The following is a 27166-nucleotide window of genomic DNA, read 5'->3' as shown; positions in this document are numbered from 1 at the left end:
TCAAGCCGAGGGCATTTTAACAATCTTACATTTACTAATATTGCTATTTTTAACTCTTTGCAAGAGGAACTCTATAGACCTACATTCTGACTCTTTGTCATTAGCAAACACTACAACTTGGGCAGGTCACTTAACCTACATGAAGCATAGTCTCCCCATTAGTAAAATAAAGAGTCTGGAAGAGGCTCCCCCTCTTACCTAAAAAATTCTGTAATTCTAGGAGTCTATGTTTTATCTCTTCAACTAGACTGTATACACCAAGAGAGGTAATAATATGGTATGCGTCTTTATATCTCCCACAGCCCTTAACATAAAGAAGGTAGTAAAAAAAATTTCTGTTGAGTAGTTACCTTAAATAATAAAAGCTTATAAACCTCCATGCTTAGGTCAAATAGTAATAATACTCACCACCTACACCCTGTCTTCTCTTTTCCTTATGTTCAATAGAAGACTCATATTCACCTTCTTCGCAGTCGTCTAGTGATGGAGTAGAACTGGGGCCATCAATACCCAACAGGACTGGTATCTTTTCCATGATAAACTCTGGCACACGCCCTAAAGGATAACATTGACAATGTTGTTTTTATTGTGTTGTTTTAAAAATAAAGGTATTCTACACTAAACTTCTGTCAGAGAACAGGTTCCTAAATCATATACTTGAGCTTGAAGGAACCTTCAGAAGTCATTTGGTTCACCCCCTTCATTTTACGGATGATAAAACTGAAATCCCGAGGGTTAAATGACTGTCAAGATCACATATGGAGCAAGCAAAAGAGCTGGAGGTCTCTGTGAGCCCAAGGCCTCTAACTTAGTCCAGCACTCTTTCACTGTTTCTGCCTCAGAGTTTTAATGGTTAGTTGGGAGAAGCTGGCAAGCCATAAACATTCTGCCCTGAAGACATTTCACCTTTTCTTACCAATATCAGTTGCATGATCAATCAGGGTCTTTACCACCGCAATCTCCAGTCGAATTTCTTCCCTTGCATTCTTCGACACTTTCTCATTCCATGAATGTAAAAGGTTTGGAGCAAGCATTGCTGCAAGATTATAACTATCCATCTTATTCTCACTGACTCTTTAAAAAAAAAAAAAAGTAGGTACCATTAAACGTAGTCAAAATTTGAACTAAGAAACAATTTCAAGAAGCTAACAGGCATATTTGTAGGGACTCTTACTTAATATTGGCTATGTATAAGGCAAATACTAAACCTTATCAGGAATTTAACCAAGAAATAGGAAATAAAAAAGCTTCTAACAGTCAAATTAATTTATAAAATCCATGCATCCAAAACTAATATTTTATTCACAGCCAAGCTTCTCAAAATCCTCAATCAGTACTAACTTATTTAAAACATAATAGTAAGACAGTTGGTTATTGCATTTGGTTTCAAAGTTCATAACTGATTAGAAGTAGCCAAACAGAAAGGGTGAGAGGAGTGGTTACAGGCAGGCACAAAAACTGTAGTGAGAAATGACAGGTGATAGCAAGGAAAGAAATAGAAAAATTATAAAAAAACAGAAATATGAAATCAAATGGCATCACAGGTTAGACCTTTTAGGGTAAACTGCCTTGCAGAAACAGGCCCCTGGAGATCACTGTATTACGGTATACAAATAATGACATTCAAAATGATAAAGAAAAAACGAAATTGTATTCAATATACTCCATTTGAGAAGATAAGGAAATATGTAAATAAATTTTAAGAAATATTTCCATCCCAAATAGCTGAAAACAAAATAAATGTACTGTTGCTTAAAATTATAACTGGCTAGCCAAAAGTTCCCCATAGCTAAAATTTTTTGTCCTTGATCTTTACTTACCTGAGAGAAACATTCCGGAGAAAGTTAAAGAAGTACCGTAATACATATACTATATTGTCAGTCATAAGACAAGAGAGCAACATTGTAGCAGTATCCCTCTCCTCTGTTTCCAACTGTTGAGCTTTGATAAAAGCTTCATGCAAATCAACTGGAAAGATGGGTTCTGGCAACTCCCTAAAAAATTTCTTAATAAGATCTGTGATATCCTGTGGATCTGCAGAAGACAGACAGCTTTCACCATGATTCAGTTTCCTCTGAAATAAATTTCAAGTCATCAGTATTCTTTGATTTAAGATCTCCATTTTGATCAAAATCTCTGCTTACATCTCAAGATAAAGAGTTTTTCTTAGTAAACTTTAATTCTTTTATTTATTTGCTTCTGGTGTCATGTATTACAAAACACACAAGAAGCTCTAGCAAACAATCAAAAATACTTAATTTCTTTAACTACTGGATTCATGTAAGCTATAAATGCTTTCCACAAAGGGAATAATAGCTGGTCAGCTGTAACTCTACCATTCATTAATACCGAAAAGATGAGAGGACATAATGCTGAGCTTGGGAGTCATTAGACCTGGGTTCAAACCCTCCCCCCAATAACTACCTATGTGCAAGGTGCTCACAGACATCTCCACAGTAATTATTTAAAGTCATATGGGATGTGATGTTAGAGGGAGTCCACATGCTAGAAAATAATAGACCCTTTGCACATTCATGTCATATCTGAGGACTGTAACAACAAAAACCTAATTAGACAACTGTGGAAAGAAAAAATAGTCAAGGAATATGCCTACCTTCAGTGCTTTTATATGGGTAGCTGATCCAGAAACCCTAAAAAGACCCTTAACATGAAGATGTTGTTCCAAAGATGTGCAAGCATCAACGAGAAAACTGAAAAAGGCAGGTCTCATTAATGTATTTAATCTTACAAAAACCATACTAAGTGAATATACTTGTCAAGGTACATCAATAGGCTGTGAAGATCCTTGACATGACTTCTGAATTATAAATCATTTCCCATTTCTATAATCTACTCATTGTTCTTGTGCTAATTTTAGTATGACCGTTGCTCTCATTCCATGACTTTCACAGCCTACTATATACCCAAGAGCCATACTATCTAAGTGTGTATACACACACACACACACACACACACACACACACATATATATATATAACCTCTATACACACAGACATGTATACCCCAACAAATCTTTCTGTAATTACCATCCCATAAAATGCAACAACCTTTTTTAATTCAATTTAATTCAACATTCATTAAGTTTCCATATATGCAAGGCATCCTTAATACTACAGATAAAAAGGAAAAAAAATTCCTCCATTTCAACATATACAGCATATACACAGATGAGTATATATAAAGTAGTGTTAAGAGACAAATGATAACTAGGGTAGAGGAAAAATAGGTCAGGAAAAGTCTTATATAATAGTGAAGAAGCGAGGGCTTATAAGAGGCAAAGGTAAAGAAGGAATGTATTATACACCTGAGAGATAGTTAATGCAAAAGAATGGAGGCAGGAGACTGAGTGTATGTATCGTCAAAAGGACTAATAGCCAACAGACTGGAAAGGTAGATGGGAGGCAGATCATGAAAAGTTTTAAATGGATTTTGTATTTTATCCCAGAGGCCATAGGAAGCTCCTGAAGCTTCTTAAGTCAGACCCCTGTTTTAGGAACATCAATTGGCAGCAGCTTAGATTATGGATATAAAACAGCGAGACTTGAATCAACAAGACCTGGCAACTAACTGGACTAAAGGGATGTGGGAGGAGGGAATTTCAAAGAGAAGATAGTGGAGAATTGACTCTGAGGCTCTAAAACTAGAAAATGAGAAGAATGGTTGTGTATTCAATCAAAACAGGAAAGTGTGAAAATGGGATAGATGTGAGGAAATACAAGTTCCATTTTTGAAAAATCAGTTTATTTTTATTTATAGGTTCTATTCATATCTCATTTAATTTACTTCTTTATTTGCTTGTCTGTGGGACCTTTATTTCTCTGCCAACATCATTTGTCCAACTCTTCGGAAGACAGAGATGATTTTTTAAAAAAAATAATTCAATATGTAGAACAAAATAATGCAGACAGAACGATGCTCAATAGAAGTCTGTAGGTAATACATGTAGTATCAATGTTAAAGGGGACAGCTAGATGGCCCAGTGGATAGAGTGAGTGCTGGGCCTGGAGTCAGGAAGACTCATCTTCCTGAGGTCAAATCTGGCCTCAGACATTTCCTAGCTATGTAACCCTGAGCAAGTCACTTAACTCTGCTTGCCTCAGTTTCCGTATCTGTAAAATAAGGGGGTGAATGAAATGGCAAAACACTCCAGTATCTTTGCCAAGAAAACCCCAAAAGAGGTTATAAAGAATGAAAACAACTAAATGCCAAATAAACGTTATCTCTACAGATTACACAGCTCTCCTAGGTAAAGGACTCGGAGGATCTAAGCAGGTTCATTAACATGAGTTTTGTCGTCATTTCCCCAATACGTGAGCGTTTAGAAATCCTTTTACTAGAATGTGAAATGTGCGCATAACAAATCTGAATAACACTGTGTGATCACTATTTACAAAAGCTTGGGCATCTCAATAACATATAATTACTCTCCTCCCACAATTCTTCCCAAATATACTCATTCATTCATCCAATAAACGTTTACTGAAAGTCTTATTTGTCAGGCACTGTGCTAAGGGTATCATTACATTACAGGGATTTTCATTCAAATACAGATTTCAGAGTGGAATTATAAAGTCCATGAATTAAAGACCCAAGTGTGAAATATCTACTAATTTCTGAACCTTGCAATTCACCACTTAATTCTAGGCTAATTTCACACCTTTCTTACCTTGGAATGTTTCCATATTCTGGTACAAATGTCTGGGGTAGTACAGAAAAAGGTGCTCGAAAAATTTTCCCCTAAAATGTAAAAGTCATTTATTATAAGCATCAAGATAAAAATTTACAGGTATAAGCACAGAATGTGAAGACAAATTGTGATTTCAGGGAAAGAGCAAAAAAACAATTAAACTAGTTACTAATATTCTGAGATATAATTAGTCATAGTAGCTAAAAGGCAACAGACTTTGGTAACAGTGAGTCTTAAGAACAGAACTAGTCTCAAATACTAAAATAAATACCTTATGCCAATAATATCTATTAATTATGCTAATGAAAGAGTTACAGAACATTTGGATCAAATACTAACACACATTAAAGTATCATTATTGTATTATTTTTTAAAGAGGACTTCAAATAGGTTTAATGCTTCTCAATTTGCATCTATTAAAATGGATATTTTTTTCTGAAATCACCTTCCACAGCTCTGCAAATACTAACTCTGCATCAAATTATCTGTGTACTTCCTTGACCAATAATAGGGTAAGATGGATTAATTTTTTTGGCTGATGAATGTTACAAATTTTCTAACAAAATGTTCCAAGAGACTAGGACTAAGAAATACTGAAAGTAAACATTAAAACATTAAAAAATCCAATTCAACCTCTTCTTGTACAGTTGCTATTTCTATAATAAAATTATCTTCTTTCTTACTATTTTTCTTAACTATTTCTTAACTATTTCTTAACTATTCTTAACTATGAAATATTTCTTAACTAATTCTTAACAATTTTTCCGAAGACTATTTATCACAAGAATAACTTGTGAAAGGCACCAAGATTCAGTAGTCCTGGGTATCAAGTCATGTCTCTATTTATTAGTTATGTGGCCTCTAATAAGCCATTTCAGCCCTTTCGTTACCTCACCTGTAAAATGAGGATAATTCCACATAACTCAGAGGGAGTTTTATAAACTACATGTTGTAACAATGAGCTATTATTAATAATCTGAAATCAAATTCTGAGATCCTGGAAAAAATAACAGTACAGATATATATACTGAAAGAATTAAGCATAAAAATTTTCTGTAAGCTCGTACGACACTTAGGAAAATGACTAACGCAGAAGACATCCCATTACTAGGACTGGAGATAAGCCATTTATAGTATTTTTTAAAAAATCAATCCATAAGCATTTATTAAGCTGTAACTATACACCAGGCACTAGGGATAAAAATACAAATAAAATAACCCCTACTCTCAAGGAACTTATGTGCTAATGAGGGAGAGAAGTACGTACAGAATATAAATAAATACAAAATAGCTAAATAAGCATTTTTGGGGGGAAGGATGGAAAATCAGGAAAGGTTGATAGTGATATTTTAGCTAAATCTTGAAGGAAAAGAGAGATGAAGCAGAGGTGAGGATGGAGTGAATTACAGGCATGTGGAGATGGCAACTGCAAAGGAAGATTCAGGACATACCTGAGTACATGGGGGACACAGAAAAGGCTAGTCGGTATGGGCTGGGGGTGGGGTTGTTTAATGAGTAACATACAATGAGGATGGAAAGACAGCTTGTGAAAGGCTTTAAAAGCTAAGTAGAGGAGTTTATTTTATCCTAGAGAGTTAACAGGGAACCAATGAAGTTTATTTTGTAGATCACATTTGGGCTAATGGAAAATCACTTTGGCAGCAATATGTAAGATAAGACAGAAATAGGAAATGGTTTGAGGCAGGAAGTACAATTAGGAGACAAATTCAGTAATCTAAATGTGATGAAGGCTTGAACTAAGGAGGGTCAGAAAGAAACAAGACAACTGCCAACTGATTAGATATACAGGGTGAGGGAAAATGAAGAGGATAATGGAAAGTTACTAGACTTGGGATATGAGAAGACTGGTGGTGCCTTGGGGGCAAAAATAGGGAAGTTTGGAGAGCAATATAATGAGATGTTTTGGACCTGTTAAGTTTGAGATATCTCTGAGACAGGTTTGTAATATCAAGAAACTGAGATAAATCTTGGATATCTAGTTTGAAATATCCCATAGGCAAACAGTGATGCAGGCCAGAAGCTCAGAGGAGAAACTGGGACTGGCTATACAGACCTACAAGTCATCTACATAGGTTTAGGATTAGGGATATGACTGGTGACTTCACTGGTGTAGATAACTCCCAAATGAGGGCACTTATTCTACCAATAGAGACTGGCAACTTTTCTGCAAATAGTAGTGTTTAAATGCCTAGAACAATGAATAGTTAAATGACTTGCCAGGAAATCACACAAAAAGTCAAAGGCAACATTTTAATCCCAGGCTTCAAGGACAGCTTTTTAACAATGGCTCTTAATCATCTTGAATGAAAGATAATAAAACCCTAGGAACTGATGAGGTCACTGAGAGAAATTCTTTCATGCAACAAACATCTATTAAACACTTTCTATGTTCTAGGCTCCAGAGAAAGATACAGTAACAAAGATGAAACAGTCCCTGCTCAGAGAAATTACATTTCATGGAGGTGAGGAGAAGTAGAGGGAAAAGACATAGATACACGTAAGTAAATATATACAATACAATTGAGAAGAAGCACTAACTGGAGGATGGGAAACTAGAAAAGGGTAGGTTACACTTCAGCTAAACTTTGAAACAAACTAAGGGTTTCAAGAGGCAGAAGTGTGGGAAAAAGTATTTTAGGTATGAAGGATAGCTTCTGTAAAGTTATGGAAGCAAAGAAATGTCAAATAGGCTTACTTTAACTGCACACTGCAAAAAACAGAGTAATATGTAATAAACCTGGAAAGGTTGGCTGTTACTTTTTGAAGGACTTCAAATGCCAAACAAGGCAGTTGTAGTATTTGACTCTAAACAAGATAGCAATCTTTTTGAAAAAAGGAACCACACAGTCATACCCATGCTTTAACAATCATTTGTTTTAAGTGGATGATGGATAAAACCTGGAGGGTAAAACCATGACCTACACAACAATTAGGAAGCTACTATAATAGTCCAGGGGAGAAGTTAACAGGTCAACTTGAACTAGGGTTATAGATTGAAGGATTAGAAAGATGTTTTGTAGGGGGAATCAACAAGTGACTGGGTATAGGGGTTGAGGGGAAATGAAGCGTTACAGCCGATTTCAAGTTCACAAACCAGAACGGTTAGGACAGAACTGCTCTCAAAAGAAACTTCAGAGAGAGGTGGGTGAGTACTATTTTGGAGATGTTGAACTTAAGATGCCTACGGGACACTCACCTGGAAATGTCTGAAAGGCAGATTATGATTCAGGGCTAGAATTGAAGAGAAAGATTAGGGCTAAGGTACAGATACGGGAGGTGCATAGCAATGATAGTTGAATGTGGCAAGGAGCCTAGTGCTCTTTACACTAAACAGATTAAATCAATGCCTTCAATAGAATATTTTAAAAAATGAGGGGAAGACGGAAAAATCAGTATACTGACAAATAAGTTGATTTTTAGAACACAAATATTAGTTTTTATATATTAGTCTATGTATTTGTATAAAGTGCAATTCACAAGTTTTTGTATTAGAAACTCTTAAGTGTGAACCAGTATAAAATGTTATTGCAAATAGAAGTACAACTTTAATATTGTTCTTAGCTATCTCACCTCACATTACATTCTGAAACAATTCCAGCGGCTACTTACTCTGATTTACACTTATCTCTTAAAGACATTCATACTTACTTTATATAATATAATATGACTGTTCATTCTCATATTTGAGTAATATTCTGCATGGCTGTTTGTCCAATACAATGTGTCCACTAGTCAGTTTCTACTCTACCGACAAGATCTTAAGTATTGTTCAGCACCTAAAACATAGTATATAGATGCTTGATACACGATTTTTTTAAATTATGAAATAAATTCCTTGATTTTATGAGTGGAAAAAAATCAAGGGCTATGTCTTGCAAAGACCTTCTCCATCTGTCAATCATTTTAGTCTTCTTTATGCATTTGTAGAACATAATGCTATCTCAAAAATATTACATGGCTCACATCACATTTCTAAATCTTTTCCTTCAATTTCTTGAAATCTTTGAAATTACTATCTCATAGGTATAAAATCTTGGGTAGAGAATGAAACAACTGAAGAGACTATCATATTGGTAAATAATCAGTAGAAACAAAAAAGTGTCAATTTAACTACCTAGTTAAAAAATGTTTTATGACATAAAGCTGACAATAGCAAAAATTAGGTTTGGGCATAATCAGATTCAATTAACTATTATGCACTCAAAAACCAGCTGTAACAAATATACACAACAGGACCACATAAAAGAAGCTGTATTAATTAATCTAAGTACACACATACACACACACACACACACACACACACACACACACACACACACACACTAGTATTTAACCAGAACTCCTCTTCAGTACTTAACCATTTCCACTGAACCATTCAGAAAACACCATTCTTTTTAAATGAACCACCCTTCCTGATAGCCCACAAAAGCCTCAGAAAATAATCACAAATACTCACTTAACCTCTATGAACTTCAGATTGAAAAACAGGAATAATAATAACATGTAGTGTGTGTGTATACACACACGCACACATGTATATATACAGAGAAAGATACACACACACTTCAAGGGGTTGTTGTAAGGTTCAGATAAAATCAAGTACATGGAGTAATCTGAAACCTTAAGGTACTATAGAAACATTAGTTATAACCAACAGTAAATCTTGACATCTTCACCATATGGCTTATCATGTGTAAAATCGAGAAGCGGCATGGACTAGCAAACAGTCAGAAAAACCTAGGTTCAGAATCTATTTTGTAGAATAGTTGCGTGATTCTGGGCAAATTACTGAAGCTCTCTCTGGGCCTGTTTCCTCCTCTGTAAAACCGTGAGTTAGAGGAGATAGTTTCTAAGTTTCTTTCTAGTTTTAAACATGCAGCTAAATGGGTGTGTGAACAAAGAGCGAGGTCTGGAGTCAGAAGATCTGTGTGATCCCAGACAAGTCACTTGACCGCTTAACCACTTAACCTCTCAGTTTCTTTCCCCTGGCACATAGGTAGCTCTAGAGATACGTTAGCTATCATCCTGTCCTCTTTTCTGGACAAAATTAATGCTCCACTTTCACCAGTTTGGTTCACAGTGACTCTTACTAGCCTTCGGATGTCCTCCCTCAGCCCTCTTCCCCCTGGTCTTACCCTAAAAGTTATCGCCCGAGACTCCTGCCGGCCGCGAGCGCTCTGGATCTTTAAGCCATAGGCGGCCTCGAGATGCTGCAGCAGGGTCAGCCTCACCAGCCTCCGGTGCCTCATTTCTGCGGGTGTCTCGCACCTCTCCGCCACTCCCCTCCTCCTCGTCCTGATCCCTTTCCACCCATTGACCTTCTCTAGCCACCACCTCTTCCACTTGCTACAAACCCTCGGTGTCACCACCTTCGCTTCAACTCCCTCTCGTCCACTTCCACGAGCCCCGCTGGGGCTCGGGCCTGCTCCTGCCACTTCCGTGTCTCCTACCCTCAATTCCAAGCCCTCAGGTCTGTTTGTCCACACCCCGCTCCTTCCCCCGCCACTGACCCTTCTCTAAGTCACTCCCCACGGACCCTTCCACGCTCCTCTCCGGTCACTCCCCACCGACTCGTCCACGCTCCTCTCCAGTCACTCCCCACCGACTCGTCCACGCTCCTTCCCGGTCACTCGTCCACGCTCCTCCCCAGTCACTCCCCACCAACTTGTCCACGCTCCTCTCCAGTCACTCCCCACCGACTTGTCCACGCTCCTCTCCAGTCACTCCCCACAGACTCGTCCACGCTCCTTCCCGGTCACTCGTCCACGCTCCTCCCCAGTCACTCCCCACCAACTTGTCCACGCTCCTCTCCAGTCACTCCCCACCGACTCGTCCACGCTCCTTCCCGGTCACTCGTCCACGCTCCTCCCCAGTCACTTCCCACCAACTTGTCCACGCTCCTCTCCAGTCACTCCCCACCGACTCGTCCACGCTCCTTCCCGGTCACTCGTCCACGCTCCTCCCCAGTCACTCCCCACCAACTTGTCCACGCTCCTCTCCAGTCACTCCCCACAGACTCGTCCACGCTCCTCCCGGTCACTGCCCACCAACCAGTCCCAGGCCTTCACCCCAGAAGACCTTTCCCCTAGACTCCCAGTCTCTATTTCCGGTCCCTCGGGTCTGCGGCTCTTGCGGCCCCCCGCTCGTCGCCGGTCAGGCCCTAGGCTAACGTCGCCCCAGACGCCGGAGGCCCGGCGGGCCCTGGGCCCTGGCTCCGCCGCGGACTCCTCGAGCTCCCCTCCGGACCGGTCTCGCACGCTCAGGCACCGCCCTCCGTCAGCCGGGCTGTTACCCCATCCCGGGCTGCCCACTCCGGCAGACCGGTCGCCCCCACAATCCAAATCCCAAAGCCGCGGTCTCCCGCCTCCCACTCCGCCTCCGCCGCCTAGCCAAGCACTCAGCTCCCGCTCCGCCTCCGCACCCCAGCCGAGAACTCAGCTTCGGGCCGAACGCAGCGGCTCAAACGGCAGCGCCAACGTTCGACCCGCTCTCTGATTGGGCCGCGCTATTCACAATCAGAACCCCTCCGCGGGGGCCTAACAATAGCCTGATTCGGCGGTAACGCCGTCAGCAGAACCGAATTGGGGGAGGGGTGGGGGGAGAAAGGTAGAGCCCGGTCCTACGGCTAGTCCGACAGGTACTGCGCGTGAGCTCCCTGTAAGGGCGGAGATCCCTGGTGGCCCATGGTCAGGGCCGTGCAACTCAGACCATTAATTAAGGGCTAGGCGCAGGGCGGGGACTCCACCCACGTGCTCCCGTCCCGGGCAGGACGCCGAGGTTTGGACCGGGCTCCTGCAGCCTTGAGCGCTACACCGCCCTTAAGGCCCCTCCATGGTCGGGGGGGGGCAGGGGGGAGGCTGGAGGTGCCATGAGGGGGTGCCTGATCATGCGCGTGCCATGCAACCCCTTTGAGCCCCAGCTTCTCCCCTGTAAAGCGGGGTTCGGTGTGGTCTCCAAAGACAAGGGAAGGCTCCAAGCTTAGGCTTGTATTAGAAGGTGTGGGGAGACAGACTTGGGGGCCACTAGAGGCTTATCACAAATACCCAGAGGTGATCCGCAGGGATGCTGCTCCCCACAATCCTGCAGCCCCACGCAGCGTGCTGGTCCAAAGTCCCGCCTTGCAGCGCTCTCAGGACAGGTTGTCAGGCGTGTCCAACCCTTCATGACCCCTCTCTGGGGGTTTTGGCAAAGATACTGGAGGGATTTGCCATTTCCTTCTTACTCATTTGACAGAGCTGGAAACTGAGGTCCATGAGGTTAAGTGACTTGCCCAGAGCTAGTAAGCAATCTAAAAGCCTCTAAAGCCCTTTTCAAAGGAGAGATTTTAATATCCCAAACGAAGCCTGGAAGGAAACATAAAGGCAGTGCCCATTAGACTTTTCTCCAGGGATCAGTCTTGTGCAAAGCACTTTGGGGAAGGAAAGGAGCTGGAAGAAATTGGGGATTTAAAAATTTGTGACCAGAGAGATACGACTTATCTTATCTCTGAGAGAGGTCTGCTCGAGTGGAGGCACCCAAAGAAACTGGGGATTATGTACTCAAACCTCTTAAACTAGCCTAAGAGCTACTTATCTTTTTGCAGCTCTACGGGAAGATATGCTGGCAGTATGGGAGGTCTCTGCTCAACACACCATTTCTCTAAGCACCACTAGGCAGAATTTACTTAGGCTCCTGTTAGCTTATGGAGGTAGCCCAACTCTAACTCTGCCTGCCCCAAGAGTTGGCGGTGTTGATTAATATCTGGTCTAATATTGTAGGAAAACCACCTGATTTGAAGTCTATGTGGGAGTTCAAAGTGCATCTCTATTACTACTTGTATGGCCACGGACAAACACTTAACCTCTTTGGGCCTCAGATTCCATCTTTAAAATGAAACAGTAGAACCAGTTGATTCTATGAGCTTTTTAAGGTCTCTTCTAGCATTAATAGAGTTCGAATTCAGCTTGCCCACCTATACTCTGTAAAGGAGATATCATCAGTCTCCTAAGAGGAGGTAGGATGGAAGCCAAATGAGGTTGGGTGGTCCCTGGGGGAGATCAACTGGAGTTCTTAAAAGCAACAAAGGGTGGGAAGCAGCACTTTATTAATCATTATTGTTACTCATTGTTGTGATTTCTAAAACCACAGGTAAATTAAGGCATTTTCTCTGGCTGTCTCCCGTCCTTGGAATGCTATCCTTCCTCCGCTTCACCTACTGACTTCTCGGACTTCTCAACGAAAATTCCATCTTTTTTTTCCTATTTTTAAAATATATTTATTTTTCGTTTACAACATTCAGTCCCACAAGCTTTTGAGTTTTAAATTTTCTCCCCCTCCATACGCTCCCCAAGATGGCATGCAATCTGATATAGGCTGTCCATATACATTCATATTAGACATATTTTCATTTTAGTTATATTGTAAAGAAGAATTATAACCAACGGAATGAACCATGAGAAAGAAGAAACAAAACAAAAGAGAGACAGCAAATAGTCTGCTTCCATCTGCATTCAAATGCCACAATTCTTTCTCTGGATGTGGATAATATTTTCCATCATGAGCCTTATGGAGTTGTCCTAGAACCTTGCCTTGCAAGAGCCAAGTCTATCAAAAGTAGCATTTACACAATGTAGCTATAACTGTATACAGTGTTATCCTCTTTCCACTCCCCTCATTCAGCTAATGTTCCATCTTTTATAAGGAGGTTTTCTCAGCCTCAATTCTAGTACCTTCTTTCTGGTAATTATTTCTTATTTGTCCCATATATAGCTTCTTTGTATATATTTGTTTACATGTCTCCTTATAAGATTCTGGAGGGTAGAAGCTGTCGTTTGCCTTTTTGCATCCCCAATGCTTAGCATAGTGCCTGGCATATTATAGGTGCTTAGTAAATGTTGATTGATTGTAAATTGGGAAGTGAGGAAAAAGAGTTCTCTAAAGTAGGCATTCTTAAGCTGGAGTCTGAAGTTTTGTCTGTTTTTACTATTTTGAAATTTGTATTTCAAAATAATGGGTTTTATTTGCAATCCCTATGTATTTTATTTTATTCATTTAAAAACATTATTCTGAGAAGGGGTCCATAGGCTTCACTAGATTGCCACACACAAAAAGTTAAGAACCTCTGCTTTATAAAGAAAAAAACTTATGAGGAAGCATCCTGTCCCAGTTTCCTGATTATCTCAGTTGTAAAATCCCTGTTCATGACTTTTTTGAGGGGACCATTTTTCTAAATTGCAAAGGAAGAGAAAACAGTTTAGAATCAGTAAAAGTGCTTTGCAATTTCCCAAATAGAATCCAGTTTGATTTCTTCCTCCTATCCAATTCTGGGTTTAGGCAATTGTTTATGTCCAGTGTCTATCACAAAAAAAAAAAAAAAAAAAAAAGATGGATTAATTCCATGTGCCATCTCTCCAGTTAAGTATCATGATCTTGATCTGTGCAATATACATGCTTCATCCATGTCTGTGTGGACTGCTAAGACAATCTTTTAAGAAGCTATTGAGTATCTTGGTTCATTCATTCAACAAAGAATTTATCAAATACCTATGAACTGCCCCCACTACATTATATGAGTCCCTTCCCTCAGGCAACTTACAGGCTATTAGAGAGAAACATGGGTCTTTTCTCAGGCTTCATGCTTCTTGACCTCTCTGTAAACTTTGAGCCTGTGTTTACCTTCTTCTCCTTTTCTGGGATACTTTCTTCTGGTACTCCTCCTTCCTAATTGACCACCCCTTTTGCTCTTCTTTGCTGGAGCTTCATCCAAATCATACCCACTTACCACAGATGTGCCATAGCTATCTGTCCTGGGCCCTCTTCCTCTTCTTTTACTTGGTGATTTTGTTAGTTTCCATGGATACAATGATTATTTCTATGCTGGTGATTAAGAAAAATCTACTTTATCCCACATTAACCTCTCTTCTGACCTCCAGTCTTACATCTCCAGCTGCCTATTATTGGACATCTCAAACTGGACATCCCATAGATATCATAAACTCAGCATGTCCAAAACCGAACTCATTATCTTTACCTCCAAACTGAATCCTCTTCCTAACTTTCCTTGTGCTTTGTAGAGTGTCACTAGTCTTCCAGTCACTTAGGAAGAAGGATTGGTCCAAATCTGAGAGGAATTTGCCTGTATTACAACCCTGAGGGGAGCAGTTGTACCATCTGGCAGTTTCCTTTTTAAAATAATTATTATTGTTATCCAGCTGCTAGGTTCAGCTGTTTACATGCTGTCAAAAGAGTACAAGTGATGTCGCTGTTTTTCAATTTCAGTGCCCTGGGCCAAACTTGATTTTCCACACCTTGGTTATAACACTGCCTTGTGCTGTTTCACTTTGTTTTTTATTAACGTCTGATAAAGTAACAAATGGCATACTTATCAAATTTTCAGATGACAAAGTTAGAAAGAATAACTAACATATTGGAGGACAGGTTTGAGAAAGATCTCTTTAGTATAGAACTGTTGTGGTTTCATGATAATGTTGTGGTCGAACTATCTCAAAAAATTCAGTCAGACCATCTCTAATCCAAGCATAGACATTTCTTGAGATTGATGCTTCCTAGGAAGCCCAAGAGGGCCCAGCAACTTCAGAGAAAGCAAGATGGATTTTTATAGGGTAAAGATGCGATTACGTAACAAATTATGAATATTAAGAAGACAGGAGGAGTTTGTTAAGGATTAGGTTATAGGGGAGGAGTCCCAGCCACGGTCGAATTGTGTATGCAAATACCTACAATGCATACAGAAAAATCCATGGCAGGGTATGAATGTATGATAATGACATAATGGGCCTCTCTATGTCATAGGTTCACCGAAAGGATAGATTTTGCTGTTACCGAGCAGGTGCTTACTTAGAGAAAGTTCCTTCTGTTGTTTTGGGGTCCACATCCTGCATGGGCATCCTGGTGGTGCTGCTTTCTGATTGGCCAAGGATGGTCCTGTCTGAGACTAGATGGATGTGGTTGTGGTTGAGTGCATGAATACACCTGCTGTTTCTGTGGGAAGTATGAGGAATGGGTCTGGAACCAGTGACTGGCTAGAGACAGTGACTGGGATCTCATCTCAGGGACACTGCTGCTGTTCTGTGAGACATAGGAGTTCATGGACACACCTGTTCTAGTGAGCAGTGAGGCATATATAAAGAAGTTCGGATATTGAGTTAGGGATGGGGGAGTGGTGAAGTAGGGGTAATGGGACTGTAAGGAAGTTAGAATATTGGGGGTGGGGGCAGCTTTATTAGGATTCCATCCAAACTGACAACTTACTCCTCTACTCAGTTCTCTGGAAAAACAAATGAAACTTGTGAACCATCCTTCACTTAACAGCAATTTCTTCATGCCTTGTAGCTTCCTTTATAGCAAGAATGGAATCACCTCCCTGATGTCATGGTCCTCTTGGAGAATGAGGGACAAACAATGACAAATTTTGATCCCTGAAACTTTTTTTTTCCCTTAAGCACCTGACAACGCCCAATCACTCTGGCCCTCATTGACTAGAGAATGATAGGTCCCAGGCCACTCCCTACTTGGTCATTGTTTGGATCCTGATGGTCTCAGAGTGAACGTAGACAGCAGTGAGGAGTCAGACAAGAACAACAAAGTTTTCAGATCAGCGTTACAAACATTAATCTGTTGGTTCTCTAAATGTGTGATCTTGTCTAATGAGTCAATATATTGAAACAACTGACTTGCATTTATACTGACACTATTGCTTGCTATTGTTTCTCCTTGGTTCTTGAAGAGGATCATGACTCCAGGAAAATGATGCTACCACAGGCAAGTGAATTGGATATAGGGAGGGAGGGCTGTGCCAAGTCACCAGCCTCACTTTCTTCTCCAGAGCCATCTATAGATCAGGATGACTAGAGATGGCCCTAGATGCAGTAGAGACTTTGGCCTTTCTAAGCTAAGGTCTTTAACAGGTCTCAGTTTGACTGAGGCAATGCCTGTTCACTGATAAAGAAATGAGGCAGAGAATGGGCTCTTTACCTCGTCAAAAAAAAAAAAAAAAAAAAACCCAAACAAACCCCAGATCCCAGTCTGGAAGGGAAATGAACAAAATTGTTTGGTAATTCAAACATTCTTTCACCTTGTCATTTTTTAGGGCTAGGGTGAAAACTGATCTTTTCCAATCCTGTGGCTACTGTTGAGTTTTTCAAATTTGCCAACATACTGAATGGAACACTTTAACAGCATCATCTCTTAGAATTTTAAATAATTCAACTGAAATTCCATCACCCTTACTAGTATTCCTGTTAGCAATTCTTCTCCTTCTCCAAGATGTCTGGCTCTAGATCAGTAACCATACCATTATCACTGAGGTTAAAGATCTTTCTTGAATACTCTTTCTGTATATTCTTGCCACCTCTTTTTTTATCTCTTCTACTTCTCATAAGTCCCTACCATTTTTATTTTTTTACCATATCCATTTTTGCATGAAACATTCCCTTGATATATCTACTTTTGTTGAAGACATCTCTTGTCTTTTCCATTTTATTGTTTTCTTCTATTTCTTTGCATTGTTCATTTAAGAAAACCTTATCTGTCCTTGGTATTCTCTGGAATTCTGCCTTCAGTTGGACATATCTTTCCTTTTCTCTTTTACCTTTCACTTTCCATCTTTCCTCAGCTATTTGTAAAGCCTTATTAGACAGATATTTTGCTTTCTTGCTTTTCTTTTTCTCTGGGATATTTTTGTCCCTGCCCCTGTACAATATTGTGATCCTCTGTCCATAGTTCTTTAGGCACTCTTTCTACCAGCTCTAATCCCTTAAATCTATTCATCACCTCTACTTCGTATTCTTAAAATATATTGCTTAGGTCATACCTATGGGGTCTGATGGTTTACCCTACTTTCTTCAATTTAAGTTTAAATTTTGCAACAAGAATCTCACGATCTAAGTCACAGTGAGCTCTAAGTCATGTTTTAATTGACTATAGAGTTTCTCCACCTTTAGCTGCAAAGTATATAATCAGTCGAATTTCAATATTGACCATCTGTGTTGTCCATGTGTAGAATCACCTTTTGGATTGTTGTAAAAAAGTGTTTGCTCTGACCAGTGAGTTATCTTGACAAAACTCTGTTAGTCTCCGTCCCACTTCATTTGCACTCCAAGACCAAACTTACCTGTTATTCCAGTTATCTTTTGATTTTGTGCTTAAGCATTCCAATCCCCTGTGATGTAGGTGACATCTTTTTTGGTTGTTGTTTTTAGAAGATGTTGTAGGTCTTCAGAGAACTGAGCAGTTTTGGCCTCTTTGGAATCAGTGGCTGGAACATAGACTTGTAGATCTGAAAACTACGTGATGCTTAACCCACTTGATCCCTTTCTCATGCTCCCATCACCATCATCACAGAAATGGAAGGGGGCCACATATTAGTCAGGACTATTTTGCATTTTTACCTCTTTGGTGCCTGGGTCACCATGGCCAAAGAATTCATCACTTTATGGCCAAACTTCTGGTAATGTCTCCTCATACTTTGCTGTTCCTCATGGAGCAGACACAATCTGTTATCCAAATCATACTCAAAGTTTTTCCTGGTTGTTTGAATATGCCAATGCTTATGCTACCTGACATAGTCTTCAAGAACCCAGTGTTACCTCCATACCATGATGCAGCATCACACTATGATTTCTGTAGAGGAATGCGGAGACATAAAAAATAAGAAATATTATTTGCTTTAGATCTCACTATCTGTTAAGTCCAGTAGGTATTTAGGGAGACTACTTGAGATAGGTTGTGATCCCCAATCAGATACTGTACATGGTTCATGAGAGGACTGATATTGTCTGTGGGTAAATAGAACAGAAAGTATTGTGATGAGGTCTCTCTATGCTTTAAGCATTTTTTCTCTGGGGAGTACATAATAGGGAATCTGTGTGAAAAAATGTTGTTGCATATTTTCTTCCAGTTGAGGAGGGAAACGAGAGGAGGGGGGGAAAAGCACAATTCAAGGAGAGGAAAGAAAGTTAGAGATGGCTGGGTGAGGAGTTTAATTACCCTGGCCATCTAAGACCCTGTCATACTGTTGCCCCCTGAGACTTTACCTTGAGCCTAGACTGTAGAGGACTTGACCAGAAGTCTGGTAAAGCAGAGGAAGGCAGTGGAGTTAGACTGAGGAAGCTGCCTGATCAAACTGCCAATCCAGAAACATATGGCTGAGATAAAATTGCCAGTAGAATCCTTGTGTATATGTGAGTGCCCATGTTTTTGTGAAGGAAAGAAAGGAAACTAGCAATGTTGTGCCTTTCTAGTTGAAAATAGGTAAGTCTTTAAGAATTACACATAAACAGCCCACTCTAATGCATTCTCTCTTCTCACTGAGGCTCAAGTCACTCTATTTTGTCCCAAATAATAAATATGTGCCTGAGGAAGATAGCATATAACTTCAGGTATGATTTAAAAAAAATTCCACTTTCAAAATAAATAAAATAGAAAGTATTTAAATTGCTAAAATATTTCTGAATCTATTAAATAACAGTTCTTATACAGGTTAACTGTGGATTATTTAAGCAAATAAGTTCAAAATCTACTTAGGGCAGGCATTCTTAACCTTTCTGTTTCAAGGACTTGGGTAGTGATCTGGTAGAATCCTGGTCCCCTTTCTCAGTATAATGTTTTTAAATGCACAAAATGAAATACATATGATTATGAAGGAAACAAACTGTATTGAAATAAAGTTAACAAAATATTTAAAAGAAAAGAAAGCAACTTCATGGACCCCAGGTTAAGAACTCCTGACTGGGGTCATGAGCTTTTCTAATTGTTGAAGAGAATGGATTTTGCCTCTCTTCCAATTAACTGCCCACTTTTTCATTGAATTCCACACCTGTGAAATGGCCCACTATACTTGGATAGAATTCCAAATAAATTTTATGATCCATGAGGAACTGTGTCATTTTTCATCTTTGCATCTTGAGCATGTAACACTCATAGTAAATGCCTGAATAAATGCTGTCGATTCATCTTAGTATCCTAAAGAACTGGAACAGTGTCTTGTCCACTGTAGGCGGTCAATAACTATTGATGACAACGATGTCCCAGAAGAGGTTTTGTATGAATGGCCACTATGTTCACCAGTGGATCTCCCATTGTTTATGAGGAGTGTATGTGTTCTCAGTGTTTCCATTCACTATACTATCCACTTATATAACCAAGCTAGATCATCTAGTAGTAAATTCAAATAGAATTAACAATGATAAGCAATAGAAGTTCATATCTCTGTCATTTACACAAGTCATTTAACTTCTTTAGGTCTTGATTTCTTCATCTGTAAGATGACAAAGTGTTTAAGGTCATGTCTAGCTCTTTGGGTTGGATTCTGTGATCCTTCAGACTCACTTTTACGTCAATTGAAGCAGAAGCATATTAGAGCCAGCTGATACTTTGACAAACAATTGTTAAATGATCAGTGCGAGCCCTTACAACTCAGAAATCAGCAAATACTACAAATCAGGACTTGATTTCATGTTCTGTCTAGACATAAGAAAGTGATGGAGAAAATATTAATAATGTTAATAATGTTAACAATGTCCATAAATATTAATGATGCAAATTAAACTTTAAAGTGTCATGCACACTTCTTTTTCCTTAGAAGACTGGTAGTTAAACATTTACCAGCACACAGTAAACAGGTTTTGCCAACACAATAGACGTCTATGTCAATTTTCACTGAATATTCTGCCGTGTAAGCAGGTCAGATTTTTGTGAAAAGCAATCCCTGTAGCTTCTATCTCTTGGACTAATCATCTTTTTTATCTTTTCTCATAGTTTTTCCTTCCTTCTTATCTCTTTAAAACCTGACTAAAAGTATGTCTTTTCTACCTGACCCTTTCCTTAAGTTTTCCTTCATCATTTACTTGCATGACACTCAGTGTATGTAACAAACGCTGATTTGCAGGTCATTGTGGTGGGTACCACTGGAAAGGCTTTTGAGGAGCACAGTCTTCTGGATCTTAAAGAACAAAAAAAAAGGAACTAGTTTGCACAATCTATTTCTCATGTTTTTTTACTCTACATAAGACAGAACCTGTTATCTTACTGAATTTGAGACTATTTCCTTTTTATTTTGCTTTCTCAGCATTTCATAATTTGGCTGACTGTGCCACACCTATTTCTAATAATAGCATCCAGCATTTATATAGCATTTTAAGGTTTGCAAAGTACTTCACAAATCTTATCTCTTTTGATCCTCATAACTCTGGGAGGCATATGCTATCATTATCCCCATTATATAGATAAGGAAACAGGTGGAGAGAGGATAAGTGACTTACACACAGTGTAAATAGGATTAAAACTCAGGTCTTCCTGACTCCAAGTGCAGTCCTCTTTCCACTAGCTATCTAGGTTTTAAGGGTTTGACATAATAAATACAGTAGAGAAAAGCTGTAAGGAGGTCAGAGGCTTGTGCCTGGACTTTTTGGGAATTCTCAGTGAATAAAGTTTTGGAGAGATACCTAGAAAAGACACGTTTTAATGTGACTATCTCCCTAAAAAGATGCTAGAGGTGATCACCTATACTCCACACTTTTTGGATGCTGTGACCATTTTCTCCTTAGGCTTATAGTCTAGGAAATGCAGAAGATAAAAGTGGAGAAGAGTTGGGTGTATCCTAGTTTTAGAGCTAAGATGACTTAATCAAACCTCAGTATCATGATTTAGCAATGATAATTATAAAATAAAATAGTCTAGAATTTTCTGACAAACTCATCAAACAAAAAAAGTAGACTTTACATGTTTTTTAAAATGCCTATGAAGAAGCAGAGACTCATCTATCCTCTGTACGTTACAAATGCCCAAACCAACAAATCCTGAAATTGAAGACCATTAGTTAAGTTGGACTTGTCTCTCTCTATTGCATAGAACAGATGACCAGACTCATACAATTCACTTTGCAAGTCATGGCATCATGTTCCTGATGTCAAGGTCCTCTTCAATAATAAAGGACAAATCACATACAATACAAGGCCAGATGACACTTGGAATCAGAAGACACAAAAATTTAGGAGGTAAGAACTTAAAGGACTATATATATTAAAATAGGTCAAGAAAAATTATTTTGTGATAAACAATAAAACTCCATTAAAATGATGATGTCAAGGCAAATTCATGCTACATACAGGGTTTTGTTTTTTTTTTGTATTAGTATAGATTTACTCTGTGCTACATGATCTGACACCATGAATGACTGAATTTGTAGCATATATAAGGGTGAGATTTTATTTTCATTATGGGCATGAAGAATTTTTCCCCCTTAAAACTGATTGTTTGGAAATGTAAACCTGTACTTAGAATCATTTATTTAGAGCTAGAAGGGGCCTGGAAGGTCATCTAATCTAACCCTCTTTTTACAACTGAGAAAACTGAGGCACAAAGGAATTAGGTGACTTGTCCAAGATCATACAAGTAAGAAGTGACAGTGAGAATTTGAACCCAGATTCTCTGAGTCTAGAACCAGTGCTCTTTCCACCATACCAGGCTACTCTCAATGAATTAGACTTATTTTTCATTACCTTTGTTTTTGATGAATAAAAAATGAGATCTATTATGAATTTGCTTTTCTAGGACTGAGTATTGTACAAAATCATTTTTATTTTGTAAGCAACAAAGGTGATACCTGCCTTCATGATTCATTCCTGTCATCCAGCACAGAAGTTCACCTCTCACCCACCTCACCCCCCACATACACTCACAAACTCTAAAAAGAAATGATTTTTTTTTCCAACGTAGTGTTCTGGATTAGTCATTTCTGAGATATGATTCCTTCATAAGATTCATTGTAGACAATGCTACTTCCCAACATTACCTCTCAGACAGAACAGTTGTATCTCTGCTAGTATATAAAATATCCTTTATATATAGTACATAGTAGTAGTATAGTAGTATGCTGTCTGAAATATTTAGTACATAAAACAAAATCTTTAAGCAGACAGAAAGGGAAATGCCCTTGCAACACATTTAATTTCTATCTTTGGTGTTAAGATAATTTTTCTAGATAAATTGTTTTTGATTCTGGAGTGTTAGAAAGTCTGGAGATATGTCACCATTTCTCCATATATTTATTTAACACAGTGTTCCAACAGAGAGCTTCAATTTGGAAGACAGAGGCAGAAGACCAGGACTGCGATCCTAACACATAATCAGATCGGAGCTAAGAGCCTGAAAGTCTCATACTCCTGAGTCCTAGTTAGAAACTGCACAAAGATAAGGAAATGAATCGTGTTTCTAGTGTTCTCCAGTGTGGCCACTATAGTAAGGGCCTGCAGAGATCCTATTATTCAACACACATGCACCAACACACATGCACAAACACACATACAACACACACACACACACACACACAACACCCCAAACTTTCATTTAACAGAGTTTGCCTTTCTATGAATTTTAGATTTCTCTAGACTGGATCCTGCAAGTTAATAGTTTCTCTCTCAAAAAAGCTATGGGATTTAAAAAAACAATGAACATTATCAAACCCATAAAATGTAAAATGAAAATGCTAAGCTCCATTGTAACCTTAAGGTTTTTCTTTTTTAAAGTGGTCACAGTTGTGAAGAAGCCTTAAATAAAATTTCATGCTCAAAATGAAACAGTAGTTTGCCAAGGAAGATTAGTTAATTCAGCTGCATTGCTTTAGACTTTAGATTGCATGCTAGATAGGGACTGAATTTGAATCATGCTCCTACTTGGGTACATTGGAAAGTTTTTCAGATAAATCCTTGGAATTCATCTCACTCTTGAAGAGTTTTCTTAATCTTTTTCATTCTAGTTGTTTTACTTATGTGGATAGACAGAAAGAAACACTCCTCCAGGGCCTATAGGGCAATTTAAACATAAAATAACACAATGGATTGATTTAATCAACTGCTTTCGTGGCAGCCTCACTTTGGGGGAAATAAACAACCATTCATAAACATCACCTAGATTTACTGCTTCAATCGGAAGATTTCATAACCGATTCTGGCCTCTGCAGTGAAAGACCTACCAAAGTCTTAACAATGAAACACTTCTGGGTTTTGTTGTAAGTGTTGTTGTCATTAAAAGGCTTACAGATTCCGCTAGTGGAGAGCTTGAAGTGGGAACAAAGGAAGGACACAAGAAACCCCAGCAGGGAAGCAATTCGTTTCTGATTCTGCAACCAAGAGGTAAACTTCCCTAAGGAAAAGTGATTTTGGTGCCTTCACACTCTCTCTCTCTCTCTCTGTCTCTCTGTCTCTGTCTCTGTCTCTGTCTGTCTCTCTGTTTCTCTGTCTCTGTCTCTCTCTCTGTCTTTGTCTCTGTCTCTCTCTGTCTCTTTCTCTCTCTCTCTGTCTCTGTCTCTGTCTCTCTCTCTGTCTCTCTGTCTCTGTCTCTGTCTCTCTCTGTCTCTGTCTCTGTCTCTCTCTCTCTCTCTCTCTCTCTCTCCCCACCCCCACCCCCCAATCCAGTTAAGGTACCTATGCTTTCTTTAAGTCTCCATGACCGAGTTAGATGAGTTAAGGTGAGTTATATCTGGAAAGCCCATTCCTAGATAATGCAGAAAGGAGGACACAGATAGCATTTTGATTTTCCCTTAACATCAATGCATTAAGGAAGTAGCCTAGCACAGAAGAGAGAGGTCAGACTCGGGAGTCAGATAATACCTGAGTTCATACAATGTGACCTTGGGCAAAGCCCCTAACTTTTCAGCGCATTAGGCGACTCTCTAAAACCAACGAATTGCCGATCTGCACCATTGGAGTGGTTTTTCGCGACTGGAAGATCCCCACTCTTGAAATCACAAGTTCCAGTTAAACAAGGGGATGGGTTGGGGAGATTAGTTTCAACATTGGTTTGTATTAACCCCTAGGCAACTGAACTTTCTACGGGGTTGTTTGTAAAGGTTTGACCAGATCGGGCCTGCCCAGAAGACGAGTTCCTGAGACGATTTGGGACTGCAAAAGTGCCCGGAGCTCCAGGTTTTCTGGTGAAACAGAATCTTTCCCCCCAGATTTCCTGTCACCGCTTCTTATCTAGAGCATGAGCGGCGACTACCCCTTTGAGTGACAGTCTAGGGGGAAAGGGAACAGGGAAGACGGGGTTTGGGATGCGCATCTACAACTTTTAACAGTACCTTCCAATATGTACACGAGTAAGACTGAGCATTTCAGTGGGAGAGGGAGAAAATGTCATCTAGGGCTGGACTAAGTGTGGGGCTAAGTGGAGATCCTGGAATCTCCAACTTTGTGCACCTCTAGGGGCTCCTGGCTCACTTTGGTTTAAAAGCGCACACACGTTCCCCTGAGCCAGTCGCCTTTTACCTGGTGCGCAAAGGCACAGGTGAAAGGTTCTCTCACTGAGCCTACTACATTCGCACGACCTTTCGGTTTTTCCTTCTCCCAGCTCTCCAACTTTGCTCAACCAGTAAGAGATAGGAGACTGGCGCCAACGGACACACATACCACACACATACACACACACACACACACACACACACACTACATCACGCATACACTGTAGCACGCACAAAAACACACGCACAAGCACACCTGAGAAGCTCACATTCTCCTTCCCCTCTTTCTTTCACCCACCATCACTGCCGCCACCGCCTCACTATCGAGTCCTCTGACTCAATCCCTTCTGTGCCCAGATCGGAAAGGATGATCACCCAGACTGAACCCCAAGTCTCAAGTCTTCCCCAATAAGGCGCTGCTTCCCAGCGCCTTTTCCTAACGGATGGGGTGTCTTCCCGCCTTTTAGGGGAACAAGAGACGGTCTGAGAAAGTGGAAAACCAGTAAGGTGTAGGAAAGCGGAACAGGCGCTTCCTCGACAGGCTTGACCTCCACGGGTTTCCACTGCAGAGAAGGAACCTGCAGCTCGGGACAGTTCCTTCTCTGGAGCTCACAGTCCTTCTCGGGATCGTGGCTGTCAGCAGACAGCTCTGCCCGAGGAGAGCAAGGAAGGAGGATCCCAGCATGGATTGGGGGCTGTGGGGTGCGCTCATGGAAGGGCTCGAGATTCACTAGAGGAAAGCTCTCCTTGTGGGGTCTGCGTCCAAGCAGGACCTGGAACTGGCATCTGTCGGGTTAAACTCACCTGTTCCGAAGCGTCCTTTTATTTTCTCTTCTCTTTGTGACCTGGGGGTTTTGTAAGTCTTCCTGAGTCGCTGGGACTGCCCCAGGGGCTGATTCCGCGCCCCCCGACCCCCCCTGGGGCGGCACACCCGGCTAGCTTGGGAGCTGCGACTGTGTCTGCGCGGCTGGATTGGCCCCCGAGTCCATGGAGGGCGCGCCGAGTGCCTCAGCATCTCGGCGTCTCCCATTTAAATGTCCGCCGGCTGCACGCCGCGCTCCTGGGCCTCGCCACATCATTGGCCAGGCGCCGCCCGGCCCGGCCCGCTATTCCGCCCCCTTTTCCCGTTACTGAGTCCCCCTCCTTTCTTCCCTCCCCATACACCCCCCCTCCCCGGCTCCCAGCGGGGACCCCTACCAGACTGAACCCGCCTCCTTTTCTCCTCCCTCCCCAAAGCCCCCTCCCTCTACCGGGGCCAGCGGGGAGAGGTCACCCCAGGGGACCGCTCCTGGAATGCACAGCAAATCACATTTTCCGCTCCCGTTAGAAGGGGAAGATCGGTAGGAAATCCCCCAGCCTTCCCACCCCCCTCATTTTCTCCTCCCCTGGCCCCAGAGCTTTGCCTTTCTCTCCTTCTGAGGTTTCTTTCATTGCCCTGTGGCTCCCTACATCCCTGTTGCTCGCGATCTCCTGATAGAGGAAATCGGTGTCACGACAGAGGATGCGGTCATTTTCGTCCAACTTAAGATCGATCAGAGAAAGCGGGACCCTGAGGGCTCGGGGATCCCAGGGGGTTGATTCTAGGCCCCCAGATTTGAAATGGACCTCAAAGACCCTCTTAGGCACCAACAACTCAAGTACCACGGACCTCTGAGCACTTAATCAACCTATCAACATTTCTTCTTCCATCCCCGAACTCTCCTTTCCAGGGTTTCTTTTAAATGCAGACTAGCTTTTTAAATGCAGACTAGGCTACAGATGTTTTGCGGTATCCTTCTGAAGTAAGGGAAAGTCGAGGAAAGAAAACCTGAAGAGACAAAACTTAGTTGACCCCACAGAGGAAAATATTTACTTATGGAGAATCAGGTAACTGAAGCAATCGGAGATAATTAAATCTCGAAAATCTAACTCGAGAAAAGTTAGATGCAGAAATACAATATTTAAAGAGTCTGTTAGGCTTTGGATGTATATGCTCACCCATATTATGATTATTCATCCAATTAATATATGAGACATGTCTAGGTACCCGAATATTGTGTTTGTGTGTGTGTGTGTGTTTGTTTAAATAGGAGTAAGGACTTTTCACATTTGCCTTCTTTGGCCATCCCATTCTCATGTCATACAGAAGAAAAAAAAATGCATCCATTTAGTCGGCTTAAAAAAAAAAGACTGTGGAAATTGTTTTGTGTGTATCTTCCATG

At 40.6% G+C, this 27166-nt stretch overlaps 1 protein-coding gene and 1 pseudogene across 15 annotated transcripts in view; one reads left to right on the top strand and one right to left on the bottom strand.

Moving 5' to 3' along the window:
* LOC140513766 (TP53-binding protein 1-like) overlaps positions 1–25995 on the bottom strand; it is a 130630-nt gene extending 104635 nt beyond the window's left edge. For 14 of the 15 annotated variants that reach the window (XR_011970316.1, XR_011970313.1, XR_011970315.1 and 11 more), the window contains exons 1-7: positions 25770–25995; positions 7926–7960; positions 4688–4758; positions 2615–2711; positions 1821–2074; positions 917–1074; positions 409–555 (exon numbers count right to left, since the gene is read on the bottom strand). Coding sequence is in view for 9 of the 15 variants with exons in the window: in XM_072623704.1 (XP_072479805.1) it covers positions 409–555; positions 917–1074; positions 1821–2074; positions 2615–2711; positions 4688–4758; positions 7926–7960; positions 25770–25995 (988 nt within the window). In the remaining 6 variants the exon portion in view is untranslated. Of the gene's footprint in view, positions 1–408; positions 556–916; positions 1075–1820; positions 2075–2614; positions 2712–4687; positions 4759–7925; positions 7961–9864; positions 10253–25769 lie in introns of those variants that run through there. The other variant, XM_072623706.1, reaches the window with a different exon arrangement.
* Positions 1–27166, top strand: part of LOC140513824 (enhancer of rudimentary homolog pseudogene) — an 87323-nt pseudogene that overhangs the window by 24506 nt on the left and 35651 nt on the right.

The sequence above is a fragment of the Notamacropus eugenii genome, chromosome 7 (assembly GCF_028372415.1).
Source record: "Notamacropus eugenii isolate mMacEug1 chromosome 7, mMacEug1.pri_v2, whole genome shotgun sequence".
Lineage (NCBI taxonomy): Eukaryota > Metazoa > Chordata > Mammalia > Diprotodontia > Macropodidae > Notamacropus > Notamacropus eugenii.
Note: the sequence above shows the minus strand (reverse complement) of the source record. Positions and strands in the feature narration are given on the sequence as shown.